Below are 20,385 nucleotides of genomic sequence, written 5' to 3'. Positions count from 1 at the left end.
TGGAACAGGATCACGGAATCAAGAACACAGGAACTGGAGAACGCAGGGACAGCAGCGTTACTCAGAGAGTCGACCTGTTGCCAAGGCAGAGAAGATAGATCCAATCTGGGCTTAAATAGCCCGGGCGTCTGACATCATCTTCGGGGGCCGGGCCAAGGTTTCCTGCCATGGCCCCTATAAATTCTGGCCCGGTGTGCACGCACCTAAGGGGCAGAGCCTGGACCAGGAAGTCAGCGACATCTCCCTCGTGGGGAGAACGCCGCGGGAAGGCCCCGCTGTGGCCCAGAGCCGCGTGAAGCAGGCAGCGAGGAGAAGTGGAGAGGAGCAGCAGGTGAGGGGGGACCCGGCCGTGGCTGCCCGTGGCTGGGGTTCTCAACATTATTGCTCTTTGCTTCAAAGGCAGTGGGAAAAGGGGAATTGGACTCAGACAGCAACCAAAGAGGACCCCAACTTTTACGGTTTGGGGAACAAATAAACATGGGGGTAAACTTGCTGATGCGGCTTTTTCCAACCCTTAATCACTAAGCCTGATATTTTTTATGCATCTCCAACATTGCTCTCCGTCTTCATGACAAGGGTTAAGGGAAATTGGATTCAAAAGGTATCCGAGGGCCCTGACATTTACAGTCTGGGAAACTGATAAGCATGAGGGTAACTTGCACAGTAGATATTGGCATAAGCTGGCTGGGTAGACTTGGTGGATCATTTGATCCTTTTCTGCCTTCATTTCTATGTTTCTATGTTTTTGAGGGGATTAGGAGGTACTTGGAATAAAATCCCCTTCCCCTTATTCTGGCAAGGCCCTGAGCCCTGTTGTCTGGGAGAAGTGGTGCCTGAGAAACATCTCTTTCACATACGGGCCAATACAGTAAAAACCGCGGGAGAGCCGGAGCTCCAAGGCAAGTGCCCACTCTCCTGGGCGCGCGATCAAGTATTTAAATGAAGGCCTGCAGTAAAAGGAGGCGCTAGGGACACTAGAGCGTCCCTAGTGCCTCCTTTTTGACAGAAGAGGCGGCTGTCAGTGGGTTTGACAGCCGACGCTCAATTTTATCAGCATCGGTTCTCAAACCCGCTGACAGTCACGGGTTCGGAAAACGGACGCCGGCTAAATTGAGTGTCCGTCTTCCAACCTGCGGGCCGCAGGCAGATTAAAAATAAAAATTTGTTTTTTAATTTTTGGGGCCTCCGACTTAATATCGCTATGATATTAAGTTGGAGGGTGTACAGAAAAACAGTTTTTTCTGCTTTTCTGTACACTTTCCCTGTGCCGGCCGAAATTAATTTCTGCCTTTGGGCAGGCGTTAATTTCTGAAAGTAAAATGTGCGGCTTCGCTGCACATTTAACTTTCTGAATCATGCGGGAAAAACTAATAGGCCCATCAACATGCATTTGCATGTTGCGGGCGCTATTACTTTCGGGGGGGTTGGCCGCCCATTTTCGACACGCAAATGGGCGGCCAACCCCTTACTGTATAAGGGGTAAAAATAGCACATCAAAAACGCACGGCCAAACCGGGGCTAAAGGTGCGCTGGGCCGAGCGCACCATACTGAATCAGCCTGATAATAAGCAGTTTACAAGGTGATCTACTACAGAACTTTATAGAGGTTTTAGTGTGGACCACCTCACAATTTTTTTTTTTTTTTATATAAGAGAAATGCTTCCCAGGCATCCCTTGTCTCAGAGAATAGAGCTTAAGGTCTTGCTTGTGCAAGAAGAGAAGCTTTAAACCCCAAATGGCCATCCAGTCAAAGCCAAAGATGGGTTTTTGACTAAATCCAGAACAGACAGCCAATGTTCCAGTCTTTGATCTAGAGGATCTCTCTGTTATAAGCAAGCTGAGTTTTGTTTTGTTTTTGCAAATTGTTAGCCTGTTGTAACCTCAAACAGTTTAGTCCTCTGGATAAAAGACATTAAGTGTACTGAAAATCCCTCCAAATCACCCTCCCAGAAGAGCTTTAGTGCTCAAACATCTGGACATGCTTAAGTTGGAAATACTGTCCCTCCTATAAACAGAGCAGTCTACTGCAGGACAGTGTGTATGGAATATGCTGCAGGAACTTCCTGGTCCCTGCAAAAAAACTGTGGGATTCCATCCTATCCAGTATGCCATGCTGATGCTTCATAAGATCCATGTATTTGACCTCATTGCCAAAGATATTACCCCCACTACATGGCAATCAGCAAGCCTTTCCTGCAGATCTTCCTTGAAGCCTAAAATCTGCAACCATGGTAGCCTATGGATTTCAAAGCTCAGGCCCGGTGTGACCGGCTGCGAATACTCTGCATTTGAACGGGGCAGCACACCTGGGGGAGGCGACGAGCCGGTGGCAGCAGGAGAGACCATAGGGTCACTGGCAGCTGAAAAAGCAGAGAGGCTGCAAGATGCCGGTGGCCATCAGAGAGGCCAGTCTTCCAGTTGTGTGTGCGCAAGTGCCCAGCTTCCACTCTCCCCCCCCCCCCCCCCCCAAAAAAAAACCAGGAAGGCCCACGGGGCCAACTCAAAGACATCTGGAGGCCCGGGGCCATGGATCAAGTGATTTTGCACTCTTCACCAATTTCCAAACATTCAAAGCAAGTCTCATGATAGTTAATGATGGACATCTTCTCTTGTACCTGAACTACTGGTCTGCTTCTCCAACATGGTGAGAAAAATAGATGCAGCAAAATCAAATTAAGAAATATTCAAGAAGTTAGATGACTGAAGAAAAACATGAAAAACAGCCAAAACAGACCACTAAGAGCTTGCAATGGGGAAAGAAAAAAAAATTCCTTGTGCTGGCATACATCACAACAAGGAAGTTAAGAAAAATTAAGAACTGTCAAAACACTTGCCTAAGAAATTCTAGAAAGCGTGAGGTAGCCTCTAAGAAGCAGGGCTACTCAAACTCACATCACTTGTCCGGCATCTCTGGCTGATGAAAACAAACTGATGGGAGTAGTGGGACATCAGCAGCACAGGAATTCCTGTATATGTGTGATATACGGTTTTAGTAAAATTGTACATGATAGCAGATAAATGTCCATTTGGTGCTGAGCATGAACACTTGTGGAACTGCAGGGAAATGCTGATCTTCAAAGAACAGGAAGCACAAGAATAAATATGACAACTGAATTGATCCTTCATAACCTGGGAGCTTCAGATCTTATACATGAAATACACATAATTGTATCTTGATACGAAATCCTTGAGATGAATGCATCTTAGCAGGAAAGGACCATTTTTAAATTCCTCTTTTCCCTTTTGATATGTAGCAGCCCATCTTAGATGGCAGTCCCAGGTGACTCAGGTTCTCGCACCTCCTCATAAGGACTGGAAGGAAGTCTCCTCAATGCCTCTCTATGGCCAGCGGAGGCTGCTAGAGCAGTCAAAGTCTTCTTTCCTCTCTCCTTGAGACTAGAACTCATCACCTCCGAGATATATGTGAAATTTGCAGGATAGGAGACTCATATCAGTCTCCTGCAAGCAGCACACAGCCTTGCAGCTTAAGGTCTGGGCCTTGTCAGCAAAGAACACATGAATCTGATCACTTCCACTCTTTTACTGTGCGCTTTAGCTGGACATAACACCTCTGCAGGTGCAGCTAACCAAGCTCATAGTTTAAAGGAAAATAAAAAAAGAAGACACTGCAGTGATTTCCGCTGATATGCAAAAAGACGAGTCATAACCTTTTCCTCAGCATGTATAGCTAGAGAGACTGCAGTATAGAAGTTCACAAATGTTTGGGGGCGTGGGAAGATTCACCTAAAACAATGAGAGATTCTGAAAGTCATCATCTGACACACAGCATGCCTTTCACGCTGTCTCCTTTGCTAAATGCTTACAACAGAACTGGGTTCCAGTAAAGTATAAAGCACAAAGCCTCATTAACAACACTTCTTTTGATGACATGTCGGAAATCTAATTAAGGGTATTTGAGTATGTGCTGAAAAGCTGTTAAATCACTTGCATTTTTTCACTTCTTGGCAAGTACAGTGGAAGCTCCTCATTCATGAATGTGGCCAAGACAGGCTTCCTTTGTTTATCTGGATGCACTTCCATTGCAAGCTCTCAAGGACATGGCCAGCCCTATCAGTTAATATCTACTTGGCAATGGCCGATATGCTAATCATTAGGTCTTTGCAACTGTAGTTTTTAAAAGGTTAGTGATGTGCATTTACAGGAAGCAATGTCCTATTTGTTTGGCCTTAGAACCCAAATTTCAGCATACACTTGCTGTGTTCTCAATAGACACAATAAGGAAAGATAGTTACTTTCTCACTGTCAACATAGCTATACTAAACAAATTCTAAAAAGGGGCATCTCTGCAATCGATGATATCTTTTATTAGCCCAATGTAAGAAACCAGGCTACAGGGAACCCATGAAAGGCCATTTTATGTGGTCAATCCTAGACGAGTGAACACTTTACAGAGGAAAGTATGCTCATCTGATTATATGATTTTTGGAAAATTAGTGAAATGTTGGGTTTTATATTTTATTGTTGGATAAGGACGTTATTTAGATGTTTAAAGTCTTGAGTTTTACAATTTTATGTTTTTGCTGTGAATGTTTTAGAACTTTGCATCTTCTGGTTATTTTGTATCATGCCTTGAACATTTTATTGTAAAGGTGAGACAAAAATCAAATAAATAGTCCAAAGATATTATTGTCTTTGAACACCACATTGATCCCCTTCTTCGGATGCAATTTTCTCTAGTACCAATACATCTACTGTTTCTTATTAAAAGAAAAGATCATGTAAAAAAAAAAAAAAGGATTTTGGATACTTTCTAAATACAGTTTTTGGATGTAGTTTAATTGTTTCCATCTATAAAAGGCTAATCTTACCAAAATTAATTTGCCATCATATACTATGTTTCTTTGTTAAGAAAAAGTGAGATAACCCTTACTCTTCAAGGTACTAAGGCAAGGTATGGCAAGTTGAGCATTCCTTTCTTCCCAGTTAGAAGCTAATTACAGAAACATAAAAATAGCAATGTATCGGTACATCAGTTTGAAATCATAGGCCATTGCTTCTCAGCTGCACACAACAGTTTGGATCTTTGCCCTGAAATCTAGTGTACCTTTCTCTATTGCACATACTTCTCTATGTAAGACAAAGGGCTTTGGGCAGAAAACTCCAGATGTTTTTTTTTTTCTTTTAGGAAAGCCAATGATATACTATTAATTTCTTATAAAGGTGTTCTCACCAGCTCTGTTCCACTGAATAGTGGCTGAATACCCCCTTTTACAATAGTAGATACTGGACCTCCTCCTGAAGGCCAAAAGCACTGGGGATGAATTAAGTCCATTGTGTCTTAAGACTCGGTAACCCTACATGATTAATCACTACCCAAACAGGACGCACAAAGTCAGTAAAGAGAGTAAGGTAAGAGACAAAGGATCCTGTTGACTCAGAAGCTGTACTTCTCAGATATAAGTAAGGAACCAAGAGCAACAGGAGCAAATCAGAATAGAGATTATTTACAGCCATTTAAAACTACTGCACAGTTTTGAAAAGATAATTAACGAGTATCATTGTGCTGAAAGACCACCCAGTTTTAGAGCAGCTGTTTTGCCAGTAGATGTATTGCCAATGAACTAGGAACCAGTTTATCAGCCACGTGAATGCAAAGTAGAAATAAAGATTCAGCACTGTGTAAATGTTTAAGCAAGGCCAAGTCCCAGGGCAGTACATTACCTCTTGGAACAAAATAGAGCCCTTCCATACTGTGGGAATTTACTTTAGCAATGGCACATCCCATAGCACCAAAAAATGCAAACAGATAGGGAATTTGCCAACCTCTATGTCTTCTTATTTAACTACCTCCTTCCTAGTGGCAATTGTCTTGATCAATTCCTAATCAAATAAGGCTTAAAATTAAAATTAGCTTAATGGCAACTAATGTCACTTTGGGCAGATAATATATTCCCAGATGTTAGGTTAATCAGAGAAGAGTAAAAACATGCTTTCATCTATCAGTTTTGCTCTCAAGCAGAGCAAAGAGCAGCAGGTACTTCAGTGATGCGTCCATCAATGGTGAACATCTAAGGGTCCTAGGCTTATACAACATTCCCACTGTATGACCCAATGGGTAAACACCCAATGCTAATCTAATCAGTGCTGCAGTTAAAGAGGCCTCCAAGAAGATGGATGTTGAGACAGATCATGTTCTTATACCCTCAAAGCTAAACCTGTTTGCAGCTGGCTAATCTTCTGATTCACAATGCCAATTTTAAGATGGTTAATTTGCACAGGTATAAGTCTAATTTGCATCCAATTCCTTGATAATGGCTTATAGTACTGATTCATGGTTGTCCATGCATCTAAGCTGCTATAATAGATAACTCAATAAAATAATTAGCAAATCTTTGAGAACAACCAAGGAACACCAAGAGCTGTTCTGATCAGGTAGGAGCTGGGGTATAAGGAGAGGGAGTCCCAGCATTGGAATACTAGAAGAGCTACAAGGCAAGTGAACTTAGAGACCTGGGGTGTAGTGGGGTTCTCAGCACTGGACTAGCAATGGCTGCTGAAGGGCAGAATTGAGGTGCACAGTTGTGTGTATATTGGAGGGGGGGGGGGGGGGGGAGGCGGCAATTACTGTCATTACTGTAATGACAGAGAGTGAGTGAGACAGGATTGAGATGCGTTGACGAAGCTGTATGTTGGATTCCAGAATATGCTACAGATCAGGAGAGAGGATTTAAGACTGCAGCAAGAAACTTCAATTTGTATTCTGTCTCATTTTCATAAGCAGATAAAAACCACGTTCGTCTAAAGAAAACATAAATAGCAGGTAACTATTCCTCACTAGCAGTGGAGAAAAGCCTCACTGATGTCCATTACATCAGCTTTGCAGACCTGTACTGTGCTGTTTCCAACCTAAAGTTGGTATTCTGCTGCAAGCCTGACTGCTCTAACAAGAACTGTAAAATAAAAATAGCCTATGGCTGAAAAGAGACTCCTGCATCAATCAGTGACTGAGTGCACATTAACTGACAGCTCAGTTTTTATTTGAGGCCTCCTGTGCATCTCTCTCTATACGCAGAGGTAGCTCGAGAGACTACAAGATTGTTATGCTGTGGCCACCAGAGGCTCCTCGTTGCCCTGTCTCCTTTTTTCCATTTTTAGTTTTGATGCTGTTGCTGTAAATCTCAGCCAGAATGTCTTAACAGCTATGGGAAAAGCTGAATAAGAGCTCTTATTCGTACAACTCAACTGCTCCCAATCCAATGAAACAAACAAAAAAAAACCTGTGCAAAGCAAATTCAAGTTTAAACCTTGTGGGGGCTTTAAAATTCCAGGCCTCAGAGGTGTGCCAACAGGTCAAATTTTGAGGCTTTACAATTAGCATATAAATAAGTTGATTTACATAGAATGGGTGATATTTGCATTTAAATGACATTACTTCAGAAATGCATGGTTGAGCACCAGAGTAAGAGTGCTGGTGCCAAGCAGTCTGCCATGCTACAGTTCTCAAAGCCCTGGTTCACCATTTCTCTTTAAAATAAATAAATAAATAAAGAGATGCTGGGAAAGCAGTGTGCATAGACCCTGAGGGGAGGGACTCCTTTGTGCAACGGTGACCCCTAGTGGCCAGATTTAGAGGCCATGCTTGCAAGATCCCAGAAGGAGCCCACAGCTGAGGACTGCTGATGCAATGACTGGCCTAAAGATGGGAGGGGATAGAAACATTCTCAGATAGTTGCAACTGAAGGCTCATAGCACCAGATCGCAACCCTGGTTTCCTATGATCTGGAAACTAAAGGAGCAGGAGGAAACTGCCACAATAAAAAAAATTGCTCTTTTTATTTAAAGCTATAAAGGACAGGACTAACATGTCTGAATCACGTTTCATAAACCATACAGCATAGGCTATTTCCACATCTTAACCAGCACGCCTCTCCTGCAATTATTGCTATCTCTCAATAATCAGAAAGATCTTCATTTTATCAGTAAATAGAACAAAGTGTAGTATATTTTGTAATAACCCATGCCCAGGTTCCATGCAGGCTCAGAAGCAGAATGCATGGGTAAATGCTTTCCATCAAAGGGGGGCAAGGATGGTACAAACCCTGGAGTATGCTATATTACTTAGAAAATGCAGAACAAAAATAGGTTTTTGAGTTATACTAATGTTTATTGCAGTTTTGGCAGTAGAACTCTCAGACATTTTATAAATCTATGTGCATTTTCAAATAGAAAAACGTGGAGGGGGCAGTAAATTACTATAAACAGCAGGACAGGAAAGAAAACAAATAGAGAATTTACAAGTAAGATTTTACCTTCCCTTGTGAGGTCTTCCTCGGTCAGCCAGCACTAGCCCAGGTAGTGTCCTTCGATTCATTGTGGAATAATCTGGCTCCAGTTCATATCCCTCATCATCCATCCCAAGGCTGCGGTTATCATCTTCTAGGCCATATGGCTCAGGCTGAAAGCGCTCTGGCTGAGAGCGGTTCAAGTCAATATTGCTGCCAATTGGCACTTGTGGTTGCGCAATGGGGCCGTAATTATCCCTCCGGTTTGGCAAAGTGAAGCTCCCATCTTCTGGTCGATAACTGTTACCTGGTGTATAGGCATAGCGGGAACGATAGTTGACTCCCCGGGATAAGCTGCCATAGTTATCAGACAGGTCTCCATACCCATCATGCCCAAATAAAGGGCGGTAGTGACTTTCGTGACTGTCAGGATATGTGTCGTAGCTGTTATTATAAGACCTGGTCAGGGTAGAAGAGGCCTGCGGAATGATGCATCGCTCACCATTCTTCATATATCTTCTGTCTATTGAGTCTGTGTAGCTGCCCAAAGGGGAGGAGCCCTCCAGGACTGGAAGACCATCAGGACCCAGTGGAACTTGGCGCACTGTTCTAGTCGTGACAGTTTTGACCATTTTAGTAACCTGTATATGAACCAACAAAGAGGTTAAAATCCACTCGCACCAAACTTTACTAGCATAGCACTGCAACAAGGCTTTTAACCGGATCAGGGTTTTGAATGGAACATGAAACTTAACATTCAAACAAGTTGGATTTTATTGAGTCTTTAGAATGTGGATCATGTTTCTTACTCATTAAACAGTGTTTTTTGAGTAAGCTTGTGATTTTTGGTTCAAGGCCTCCAATTTAATATTTACACCCTCATTTGTAAAATTGTGCAAAATTTAATCATAGAGCAGAAATAATGAAACCTCTTTATAATCACATCCTATTTATGTATCAAGCATAAGAACATAAAAACATGCCATACTGGGTCAGACCAAGGGTCCAACAAGCCCAGGATCCTGTTTCCAACAGTGGCCAATCCAGGCTACAAGTACCTGGCAAGTACCCAAAAACTAAGTCTATTCCATGTTACTGTTGCTAGTAATAGCAGTGGCTATTTTCTAAGTCAACTTAATTAATAGCAGGTAATGGACTTCTCTTCCAAGAACTTATCCAAACCTTTTTTAAACCCAGCTACACTAACTGCACTAACCACATCCCTTGGCAACAAATGCCAGAGTTTAATTGTGCTTTGAGTGAAAAAAACTTTCTCCGATTAGTTTTTAAATGTGCTACATGCCAATTTCATGGAGTGCCCCCTAGTCCTTCTATTATCCGAAAGAGTAAATAACCACATTTACCCATTCTAGACCTCTCATGATTTTAAACACCTCTATCATATTCCCCCTCAGCCATCTCTTCTTCAAGCTAAACAGTCCTAACCTCTTTAGTCTTTCCTCATAGGGGAGCTGTTCCATCCCCTTTATCATTTTGGTCGCCCTTCTCTGAACCTTCTCCATCGCAACTATATCTTTTTTGAGATGTGGCAACCAGAATTGTACACAGCATTCAAGGTGCGGTCTCACTATGGAGAGATACAGAGGCATTATGACATTTTCTGTTTTATTCACCATTCCCTTCCTAATAAATCATAACATTCTGTTTGCTTTTTTGACTGCTGCAGCACACTGAGCAGACTATTTCAATGTATTATCCACTATAATGCCTAGATCTCTTTCCTGGGTTGTAGCTCCTAATAAGGAACCTAATATCGTATAACTATAGCGTGGCTTATTTTTCCCTATATGCATCACCTTGCACTGATCTACATTAAATTTCATCTGCCATTTGGATGCCCAATTTTCCAGTCTCACAAGGTCCTCCTGCAATTTGTCACAATACACTTCTGATTTAACTACTCTAAACAATTTTGTATCATCTGCAAATTTGATTATGTCACTCGTCGTATTTCTTTCTAGATCATTTATAAATATATTGAAAAGCACAGGTACCAGTACAGATCCCTGAGGCACTCCACTGCCCACCCCCCTCCACTGAGAAAATTGTCCATTTAATCCTACTCTCTGTTTACTGGCTTTTAGCCAGTTTGTAATCCACGAAAGGACATCGCCACCTATCCCATGACTTTTTACTTTTCCTAGAAGCCTCTCTTGAGGAACTTTGTCAAATGCCTTCTGAAAATCCAAATACACTACATCTACAGGTTCACCTTTATCATGTTTATTAACTCCTTCAAAAAAGTGAAGCAGATTTGTGAGGCAAGACTTGCCTTGGGTAAAGCCATGCTGACTTTGTTCCATTAAACCATGTCTTTCTATATGTTATGTGATTTTGATGTTTAGAACACTTTCCACTATTTTTCCTGGCACTGAAGTCAGGCTAACTTGTCTGTAGTTTCTCAGATCGCCCCTGGAGCCCTTTTTAATATTGGGGTTATATTAGCCAGTCTTCAGGTATAATGGATGATTTTAACGATAGATTACAAATTTATACTAATAGATCTGAAATTTCATTTTTTAGTTCCTTCAGAACCCTGGGGTGTATACCATCCAGTCCAGGTGATTTACTACTCTTCAGTTTGTCAATCAGGCCTACCATATCTTCTAGGTTTACCGTGATTTAGTTCAGTCCATCTGAATCATTATCCATGAAAACCTTCTCCAGAATGGTATCTCCCCAACATCCTCTTCAGTAAACACCGAAGCAAAGAAATTGTTTAATCTTTCTGCGCTGGCCTTATCTTCTCTGAGTGCCCCTTTGACCCCTCGATCATCTAACGGTCCAAGTGATTCCCTCACAGGCTTTCTGCTTCGGATATATTTTAAAAAGTTTTACTGTGAGTTTTTGCCTCTACGGCCAACTTCCTTTCAAATTCTCTCTTAGCCTGTCTTATCAATGTCTTACATTTAACTTCCCAACATTTATGCCTATTTTCTTCTGTTGGATCCTTCTTCCAATTTTTGGATGAAGATCTTCTGGCTAAAATAGATTCTTTTACCTCACCTTTTAACCATGCCAGTAATCGTTTTGCCTTCCTTCCACCTTTCTTAATATGTGGAATACATCTGGACTGTACTTCTATGATGGTTTTTTGTTTTTTTTTAACAATGTCCACGCCTTTTGCATACTTTTTACCTTTGTAGCTGTTCCTTTCATTTTTTTTTCTATTTTTCTCATTTTATCAAAGTTTCCCTTTTGAAAGTTTAGCACTAGAGCCATAGATTTGCTTACTGTCCCCCTTCCAGTCCTTAATTCAAATTTGATCATATTATGATCACTATTGCCAAGTGGCCCCACCACCGTTACCTCTCTCACCAAATCCTGTGCTCCACTGAGAATTAGATCTAAAACTGTCAGCAACATAAAACAATTAGTGCTGTAAAATGTGATTTGACACATTCAATGATATGTTGGCTGGGACTTCCCAGGTAATGTCCCTTCTAACTATGGTACCTGCCAAGGTCTGAAGAAAATGATGGGGGTAACAGGCATGGAGCGGCAGTTACAACCCTAAACACACCTGGCTGGGCAGCATGGATGGGCCATTTTGGTCTTTTATCCGCTGTCATTTACTATGTTAAGAGTTGCAAAAATGTGGATAGTTTGGATCTAGTCTTGCTTTAGTAGGGGCTTGGTTATGCCTCTTCTGTTCTCCTCAAACTGGAGAACCATGTTCTATTGTTTCATTCTTATGCTATAAATGAATGCTTGAGTGCTTATGGTTGTACACAATAAGGCTGGCATTCTAAGGCTTTGTCTGGCTAACATTTGGACTTTGCAAGACAAAAGCCAAGAATTGAATATTTTTCTCTGCCAAGCAGATACATTGTGTGTGCACAAAAAAAAATATCTGTATAAAAAAACAAAACAAAAAAAAAAAAGTGGCTCTGGAGGCGTTCCAGAGGCAGAACTCAACTTTAGCCAGTGCACACAGAAACCGAGTGCTGTCCAGCTAAAGTTACCTACGGACCGTTAACCCGCGTTTGAATGCGCTAGCTTTACCCCTTATTCAGTAAGGGGTTGAAAATGCACATCCAACCCCCCCCCCCGCCCCCAAAACTAATAGCGCCTGCAACATGCAAATGCATGTTGCAGGCGCTATTAGTTATTCCCGCGCGATTCAGTAAGTAAAATGTGCAGCCAAGCCACACATTTTACTTTCAGAAATTAGCGCCTATCCAAAGGTAGGCGTTAATTTCTCTCGGCACCGGGAAAGTGTACAGAAAAGCAGTAAAAACTGCTTTTCTGTACACCCTCCGACTTAATATCATGGCGATATTAAGTCGGAGGTCCCAAAAGTTAAAAATAATAAAAAAAATAAAAATAAATAAGTTTAAAAATCGGCCCGCGGCTTGAAAACCAGATGCTCAATTTTGCCGGCGTCCAGTTTTCGAACCCGTGGCTGTCAGCGGGTTTGAGAACAGACGCCGGCAAAATTGAGCGTCGGCTGTCAAACTCGCTGACAGCCGCCGCTCCTGTCAAAAAAGAGGCGCTAGGGACGCGCTAGTGTCCCTGGTGCCTCTTTTTACCGCAGGCCCTCATTTAAGTACTGAATCGCATGCACAGGACTCTCTACCTGGGTAACATCAAGCTAGGTTGAGAGAACATTGCCCAAATCTCATCTTGGAGTGAGTTTCCTCACTCCGAAGGCCATCAAATCTTCACAAGAGACCACTGTTCTGTTCGTAGGTGTCATGTACAATGTCAAAGTGGCCCCTAACCCCCTACACTCTTACCTAATCCCCACCTCGAGTTACTAGGTGGGCCTACCATAGGGATACAAATACCTACCTATGGGCCATGACATTATGGCCAGTCTGTCTCTCTCTCTCTGGGACCATTAACAATGGTCCCCCAGTGGTTGAATGCAGGAAATACAACAGGTTGGCACTTATCACAGAATCTGAAAAGGGTATCGCATTTTGCGCTAACTTAGCTCTTCGCACAGGTAATTAGCGCAAATTGCGATAAATGCTATATTAGCATAAAACACGCCCCTTTTGCTATCGCATGCGGTACTTACCGCATTTTGATAAATCCAGGCCTAAGTCTTGCTGATTTAATCGTTGGAATTGAAAGGAGACCCTTGTTACTAGAGCGAAGATCTCTTTGTGGTATATGTAGCCATATGGAATAGTTTAGCCATTCTGTTTTGTTTCCATGTATTATCCTGTGGAGGATGCAAGCTAATTTATATTGTACCCGAAAAGTCAGAAAGAGGTCAGAAAGAGGTCTATTCAGTGATGAGCTTCTCCAGGTCAATCCCGTTGAATATCCACATAAAGTTACCTGTATAACTTACTGGCTCTCTGAATATTGACCTCAGGGTATCCAGCTACATATCATCAAGGTTAGGATAACACAATGTGCAAATCATGAGAAGGTATCTCTCACAGAAAGGGCAATGGAGGCATGCAACAACCCCCATAAAAAGTAATGAAGATAAAAATTGTAACAGAATTCATAAGGGCATAGGTCAGGTACAGAGGATCCTTAGAGGTAGGGAAGATAAAGCAACGTTGAAAATCATAAGATTTGCCATACTGGATCAGACCAAAGGTCCATCAAGCCCAGTATCCTCTTTCCAACATTAGCCAATCCAGGTAACAAGTACCTGGCAGAATTCCAAAAGGTCGATAGATTCCATGGTCGATATTGCTTATCCCATGGATAAGAAGTGCATTTCTGGAACTCCACCTAAATAATGTTTTATGGACTTTCTTCTAGAACTTATCCAAACCGTTTTTAAACCCAGCTACATTAACAACTTTTACCACACCCTCCAGCAATGAATTTCAGAGTTTAATTACGTGTCGAGTAAAACATTATTTTCTCTGATTTGTCATAAATGTACTACTTAGTAACTTTGTACTTTTTGAAAGAGTAAACTGATTTGCATTTACCTGTTCCACGCCACTCATTATTTTATAGACCTCTATCATATCTCCCCTCAGCAGACTTCTTCATGCTGAAGAGCCCTAACCTCGTTAGCCTTTGGTAGGCAGTGTTGCCACAAGCAGGCAAATTGTGCAGACTGGATGGGCCCAGTGTTGGATCTACCATCTCTTGCAATGTTTTAATGAGTGTTTCATTTCAGTGAGCTATAGCAGTCTTCTACCCTAGCCACCATGCTGGCAATTAAGATAAATCACTTACATGGCACACTCTATTGGTGAAGCCATGTACCCCCTGCCTGGGCTCATGTTTTCATCATTTCTTAAAAATGAATGCATGTCTATTAGTGGTGTAAGATCCTAAGGACATATTTTCATTCCCTCAGGGGATCCTCAGTATTTCCTACATTTTTTCCTGCTGATTATTCAGTTTATTGTCTTGGTTTTATGTTTTTGTCAGAGAAAAGGTAGGGAAGGAGAGCTAAACTAATGGAAATACAAATATTCCACCACTTAACTGCAAAAGTAATACCAGTGCATAGAATTAATACATTCAGACAGTTCTACTTTCATTCCATATCCCCAAGAAAGTTTTATTCTCTTATATATATTCACAAATAAACAGAGTCCCAAGGTTAGACCAGGTGGGAAGAATGGTCTAACACAATGACAAATCAAAAGCTACTGTTGAGATGATATGCTACTCATCTTATAGATATCCATTAATAGTTTATAACAGCATTAGGAGATAAATACATTTTAATACAGAAAATAAATATTACTTTAAACATTTTGATCCCAGTATTTTGAAAATACTTGCTTCTAGTGGGTAACAAATTAAACACATACACTACCCCGAGAAAGTCCTCACACCTTTGTACAAGTTTCACAATTTGCTGTCTAAAACATATACAAATCAAAATGCATAAACACTGGAGTTTCTTACCCATAAACAAGGTTCTCCATAGATAGCAGGAGAAATTAACCAGGATGCGTGGTCAATGTTATAAGTTAGCACTGACACAGACCCAGCTCTCAGAGTTCAGTAAAAACTTTACTGAGCATGTACACAATTTCCACATAAGCTGCCTTGTGAGCCCTCAGATGGAGCTTAAGTTTTAGCGAGGACATTAACTCTTCAAGGAAGTGAGTGAGTAATAAGCATGGTTAATTCATTCTCCTGTCTATTGAGAACCTTGTTTACAGGTAAGCAAACTTGTTTTCTGTGTCAACAAGCAAGCATGAATTAGCCATTACATGTGGCAAGTCCCAAGCTGACAGCAAAAGCACTTAAACAGAACCCAGCTCCACCAAATGGAGAGTGGCCTACTGGGGGCAAAGGTTATGCAGAACTGTTTGTACAAAGTTACTATCACCTCAGAACATGTTTTCCAGACAATAGTGGGACGTAAAAGTGGGAACAGATGACCAAGTAGCAGCTTTGCAAATGTCTTCAATAGAATACGCCCTGAGATAAACCACTGAAGTCAGTATGACTCTCACTTGATGAGCTTTGACGTCTATAATCTATAAGACAGCCAGTATGTAACAATGCTTTATACTGTTTGCTAGTCAGTTAGAGTTTGTTTGGCAATTGCCATTCCCAATTTATTGGACTCAAAGGACACACAGTTGAGAAACTCGATAGTGAGGTTAAGTCCTTTTCAGATAATATACGGGAACTCTCTTATAGTCCAAGGAGTGAAGATCCTGTTTTCCTTTGTGTGCATGCCATCTTCGAAAGAAAGTGGGCAGAAGAATGGCTTTGGAAGGGAACTTAGAGTAGTCTGTGGAACAGTTCTAAATGAAAAAACTGTAGGTATGGTGAATATGAAACCAGATCCTATAGTTCACTTGCTCTTCATGCCAAAGTTACAGCCAGGAACAACAACACTTTCCAGGTGAGCCACTTCAAGCCCACCACTTTGAAGTTTAGAAGAAGGTTTTGTGAGCTGAGTTAGGACTCCATTGAGGTCCCATGGCACTGGTAACTGACTGACCAAAGGCTTGGAATGCCACAGTCCTTATCCTCGCTTTGTCCTGAAGGACCTTTTGGATAGTTCTGGATACCAGGTGGTGAAAAGAGAGATAGGAGTCCCTTCCATCTGCTGGTGTTACACTGCAATGACACAGAGATAAACTTTGACTGAATAGGTGCTAAGGCCTGAGAATGAGAGGAAGAATAGATAATGAAACAAGCCCCTTGAGCCACATTAGAAGGGATCCAACTGGTTGGTCTACACCAAGTTGAAAACCTCTTCTATTTGAAGCCATATAATCTTCTGGCAGAAATCAGAACATCTTCCACCACTTTGGAAAGGAGCAAGGAGACTATTGTGCATTCAAAATCCATGCTGTGAGGGTCACCGCTGGCAGGTTTGAATAGAAGAATCTGCCTTCCTCCTGTATGATGAGAGTCTGAGATGCTCTCAAAGGAACAGGAGAATGAATTGATAGACAAGATATGGATACCACACATGCCATGGCCAGTTTGGTGCCACAATATGCACTATCTTGTCCCGAAGGACCTTTTGGATAATTCTAGTGATGAGAAGAATCAGTGGGTATGCACAGAATAGACCAATACTGCAGACTAGCACAAAAGTGTTGGGAGCTGATCTGTACCTGCTTGGATGCATGGAGAATAACTTCTTGAACTTTCTTCATCTTCTGACATGAACAGATTGATCACCGGCTTTCCCTGGCAAATGAACATGTCCGTCCACGAGCCCTTGATTCAGGAGCCACTCAAACATCTATAACACTCTGCTGAGGCGGTCTGCCAATGTGTTCTGGATTCCTAGAATGTAGGTCACCTGGAGATTGTCATTATGATGATCTGCCCATGGCCAGATTCAGAGGACATCCTGGAAGAGAGTGTAGGAGCCTATAGGTTTCTGCTTGTTTATGTAGAACATGGACCTTTGGTTGTCCATCTGGAAAGAGATTCCTAAAAGAAGGTGAGAGAAAGCTCTTATAACACAGCGGATGGTTTGCAGCTTCAAGTGGTTGATTGGTAGATGAGAATCCACTGGGGACCATGGTACTTGCGTCCACACCTCTCAGGTGTGCAGCCTCCACCCCTTGATGGAGGTGCCTGTAGACAGAATGACTTGATGCAGTGGAACATGCAAGGAGAGGCACACTTTTAGAATTTCTGGATTCATCCACCATTGAAGGGATGCTCTAAACCCAGAGGTCACAGATATTTGTTGGAATAAAGAGTGATAGAAATGATTCCATTGCTTTTAAAGGTCCCACGGAAGTTTCCGTGTGTGCAGACGAGTCAGAGGAACCACGTGCACCGCAAGAGCCATGAGTCTGAGCAGGACCAGGACTGACATTGCTGACGCTCAGGCCTAATAAAGAAATACTTTATTAGGCCTGAGTAATGCTGCTTTTTGACAGAGAGAACGCAGCCATGCATCCATGTGGGCTCCCCTTCAGTCTCGTAACAGAATTCACGAGTGAAAAATAAAACAAAACACAGGAGAACCCAACTTTGTGGGGTGGTGGATGTTACGTGTGCCGTCCATGGCAGACCCACGGCACGGCCCCCTCACCTTTCTACAGTGACTCCAGCCTCTGGTTCCATCTCGCTAGCGGTAGTGGGCTGTCAGCTTCATCCTCTGGCCTTCCCCGGTACCTCCGGCTCTTCCACAGTCCCTGGCGTTCCAGGTCCTGCTTCCACTTCTTGTCAGGCCTCTCCACGAGGCCTGCAGAGAGACGCTGCTACTCGCGCCACGCCCCTCCCTAGGCGCGCGTGCGTGCACCATTGATTCTTAAGTAGGGACCGCGGCGGGAACCTAGCCGCGGCCCCAGCTGATGTCAACCTGACTACAGTATTTACGCTCAGGCTGCACTCCCTAGTGTTGCCTTTACAACAGGTCTCCTCACTGGTCAAGTACTCGTTGCTTCCTAGAGATTCGTCTCATCCCTGCGTTCCTGTTTCTCATTGTTCCTGGTTCCTGTTTATTTGTTCCTACCCTGCTTCATGCTTCGGATTGACTACACGGATTTTGACTTTGCTTTGCCTGACTTTGCCATTGATCATCTCCAGACCCAGACCTCTGCTTCGTCCAACTACACATTGCCTATCTCCAGACCCAGACCTCTGCTTCGTCCGACTACGCATTGCCTATCTCCAGACCCCAACCTTTGCTTTGTCCAACTACGCATTGCTTATCTCCAGACCCTGACCTCAACTTCTTCCGACTAATACTAATGATGCATTAGAATTAGGGCATCCCGACAGTGAGGTTCCAATAATTAGAAAAGTAGTCCAAGTGCCTGTAACTAAAAACTCACCTAAAAATTCAAACTTATCCCTAACAATTAAAAAGCAGAATGAAAATACAAACAAAAAACAAACTTTGAAATGTTTGTATGCTAATGCCAGAAGTCTAAGAAGTAAAATGGGAGAATTAGAATGTATAGTTGGATAACAAGTTCATTGAGAGTCGTTGCTTAGATTTGGTGAGTGAGTTGAATCTCCTCTCTCCTTGGTTTGTGATTAATTCAGGAGAGGTAGTTGCTTCATAGCAGTAAATGATGACATAGACTTAATTGGCATCTCAGAGACATGGTGGAAAGAGGATAACCAATGGGACAGTGCTATACCGGGGTACAAATTATATCGCAATGACAGAGAGGAGCACTCGGGAGGAGGTGTGGCACTTTATGTCCGGGATGGCATAGAGTCCAACAGGATAAACATCCTGCATGAGACTAAATACAAAATTGAATCTTTATGGGTAGAAATCCCTTGTGTGTTGGGGAAGACTATAGTGATAGGAGTATACTACTGTCCACCTGGTCAAGATGCTAAGACGGACAGTGAAATGCTAAGAGAAATTAGGGAAGCTAACCAAATTGGTAGTTCAGTTATAATGGGAGACTTCAATTACCCCAATATAGACTGGGTAAATGTATCATCGGGTCACACTAGAGAGATAACGTTCCTGGATGGAATAAATGATAGCTTTATGGAGCAATTGGTTCAGGAACAGACGAGAGAGGGAGCATTTTTAGATCTAATTCTCAGTGGAGCACAGGACTTGGTGAGAGAGGTAACGGTGGTGGGGCCGCTTGGCAATAGTGATCATAATATGATCAAATTTGATTTAATGACTGGAAAAGGAACAGTGTGCAAATCCAAGGCTCTCGTGCTAAACTTTCAAAAGGGAAACTTTGATAAAATGAGAAAAATTGTTAGAAAAAAACTGAAAGGAGCAGCTAAAAAAGTAAAAAATGTCCAAGAGGCGTGATCATTGTTAAAAAATACCATTCTAGAAGCACAGTCCAGATGTATTCCACACATTAAGAAAGGTGGAAAGAAGGCAAAACGATTACCGGCATGGTTAAAAGGGGAGGTGAAAGAAGCTATTTTAGCCAAAAGATCTTCATTCAAAAATTGGAAGAAGGATCCAACAGAAGAAAATAGGATAAAGCATAAACGTTGGCAAGTTAAATGTAAGACATTGATAAGACAGGCTAAGAGAGAATTTGAAAAGAAGTTGGCTGTAGAGGCAAAAACTCACAGTAAAAACTTTTAAAAATATATCCGAAGCAGAAAGCCTGTGAGGAAGTCAGTTGGACCGTTAGATGATCGAGGGGTTAAAGGGGCACTTAGAGAAGATAAGGCCATCGCGGAAAGATTAAATGATTTCTTTGCTTCGGTGTTTACTGAAGAGGATGTTGGGGAGGTACCCGTAATGGAGAAGGTTTTCATGGGCAATGATTCAGATGGACTGAATCAAATCACGGTGAACCTAGAAGATGTGGTAGGCCTGATTGACAAACTGAAGAGCAGTAAATCACCTGGACCGGATGGGTATACACCCCAGAGTTCTGAAGGAACTAAAAAATGAAATTTCAGACCTATTAGTAAAAATTTGTAACTTATCATTAAAATCATCCATTGTACCTGAAGACTGGAGGATAGCAAATGAAACCCCAATATTTAAAAAGGGCTCCAGGGGCAATCCGGGAAACTACAGACTGGTTAGCCTGACTTCAGTGCCAGGAAAAATAGTGGAAAGTGTTCTAAACATCAAAATCACATAACATATAGAAAGACATGGTTTAATGGAACAAAGTCAGCATGGCTTTACCCAAGGCAAGTCTTGCCTCACAAATCTGCTTCACTTTTTTGAAGGAGTTAATAAACATGTGGATAAAGGTGAACCGGTAGATACAGTATACTTGGATTTTCGGAAGGCGTT

General features: G+C 42.2%; 1 protein-coding gene across 12 annotated transcripts in view; it reads right to left on the bottom strand.

The window, feature by feature from the left end:
- Window positions 1-20,385, bottom strand: part of ARVCF (ARVCF delta catenin family member) — a 743,011-nt gene that overhangs the window by 154,907 nt on the left and 567,719 nt on the right. For all 12 annotated transcript variants that reach the window (XM_029572000.1, XM_029572001.1, XM_029572002.1 and 9 more), the window contains one exon: window positions 8,271-8,884. In XM_029572000.1, coding sequence (XP_029427860.1) covers window positions 8,271-8,884 — 614 coding nt within the window. The remainder of the gene's footprint in view (window positions 1-8,270; window positions 8,885-20,385) is intronic.

Source organism: Rhinatrema bivittatum, chromosome 11 (genome assembly GCF_901001135.1).
Source record: "Rhinatrema bivittatum chromosome 11, aRhiBiv1.1, whole genome shotgun sequence".
Lineage (NCBI taxonomy): Eukaryota > Metazoa > Chordata > Amphibia > Gymnophiona > Rhinatrematidae > Rhinatrema > Rhinatrema bivittatum.
The sequence above is the reverse complement of the archived record's forward strand: the minus strand, read 5'-3'. Positions and strand labels throughout refer to the sequence as shown.